The 1183-nt window shown below is 33.6% G+C and overlaps 1 protein-coding gene across 1 annotated transcript; it reads right to left on the bottom strand.

Moving 5' to 3' along the window:
* Positions 1–58: 58 nt before the first annotated feature.
* Positions 59–1007, bottom strand: Tsp_13317 (putative protein tag-76). Its single transcript, XM_003367551.1, has 5 exons — positions 885–1007; positions 670–797; positions 449–596; positions 191–377; positions 59–129 (listed from the first exon to the last, which is right to left on the bottom strand). Exons 1-5 carry the CDS (start codon positions 1005–1007, stop codon positions 59–61), a joined length of 657 nt encoding a protein of 218 aa, XP_003367599.1.
* Positions 1008–1183: the final 176 nt, after the last annotated feature.

The raw sequence follows: 1183 nt of genomic DNA, 5'->3' as shown, positions 1-1183 counted from the left end.
GTCGAAACATCATACGCGCGCTGAAATGAACAAGCCGCACACAATTCAATGCCATATTTCACGTGGCACATGCACGATGTGGAATGGAGACAAAATGAATTCCGGGCTGCTTTGAATGATTTCGACAATCTGAAATTATTTCAATTCATTTTCAAAAGTCATAAATTAAAATTGCTAAACAGAAATTTACTCGAATATTGGAGATGAACGCCCTTGTGCAACAATATATCCAAAAATTGAATTGGACCCTTTTTACGTTCATCCAGTGAACCGGCTTCTGCATTTCGAAAGTCCAAATGAACCAGACCAGTGAATTTAATCAAAATTGACAACTCTGATGGCTTATTTTCTCGAGCGGTTTTGAAGGAAAATTTTTCCTTAAAATATAAAAATATTCATATTTAATAATTACAATTTATAAAACTCTGGATCAATTTTTAAAACGAACCGTATCTGCTTTTTCACTGACTTGCTTCAAATGTAATTTGTCAACTGTAAACAAAGTGCACTTCCCATCATATGCTAATTTAAATGGATCACCAAAAATATCTGAACGCTTCACTGCATATGCCCAAAATATGTCACGATTGTCATCACTCCAACAGAAAATAAAAACACATTAAAACTATAATAAAACTTGACAACAAATTAAAATCGAACCAATTCAACTTTAAACGCGGATGTTGTATGTCGATGTGATATCTGTTAACCATAATATCACCTTTCTGTAATTTCATCAGTGGAAAATAATTGCATGCTAATTTTATCGGCTTGCCAACAGTCCCGTATCCAGGTCGCTTCACTAATTCTTCCTAAAGAGCCCCCACCGCATCAACAACAACAACCATAGTAAATAATTTAATAAAACACTAAATAATACTTACTAAACGTAACTGCAACACTTCATCTGCAGCTACATTCGTATCTTGGCCTAAAAGTAATTCAGTGATTAAAAATTGCTCAACAGTTGCTGAAATAAGATGCGGTTCATGAACTTTGCCAAACATATTTTTCAGTTAAGCTACCACTTTTTCAAAAATTAAAAATCAAACAACAATGGACGATGCTATTCAACATTTTACATAAAATAACAACAATACTTACTTTGTTCACACATTGGAAGCAATACAAGTTGAGAATAGAATAGCAACAACAGTTTACTCTGCAAATGAATCCACCACAG

This window comes from Trichinella spiralis (assembly GCF_000181795.1).
Source record: "Trichinella spiralis strain ISS 195 chromosome Unknown Scfld4069, whole genome shotgun sequence".
NCBI classification, from domain to species: Eukaryota; Metazoa; Nematoda; class Enoplea; order Trichinellida; family Trichinellidae; genus Trichinella; species Trichinella spiralis.
This window is presented reverse-complemented; position numbering and strand designations above follow the sequence as displayed.

Bases quoted from the DNA above. Each gene is read 5' to 3' on its own strand.
- Tsp_13317 (XM_003367551.1), bottom strand. From the start codon at position 1,007: ATGTTTGGCAAAGTTCATGAACCGCATCTTATTTCAGCAACTGTTGAG. The intron at 798-884 runs GTAAGTATTATT...GAATTAGTGAAG, and splicing joins AAGTGTTGCAGTTACGTTTA to CGACCTGGATACGGGACTGT. The intron at 597-669 runs GTTGAATTGGTT...TTTCTGTTGGAG, and splicing joins ATACAACATCCGCGTTTAAA to TGATGACAATCGTGACATAT.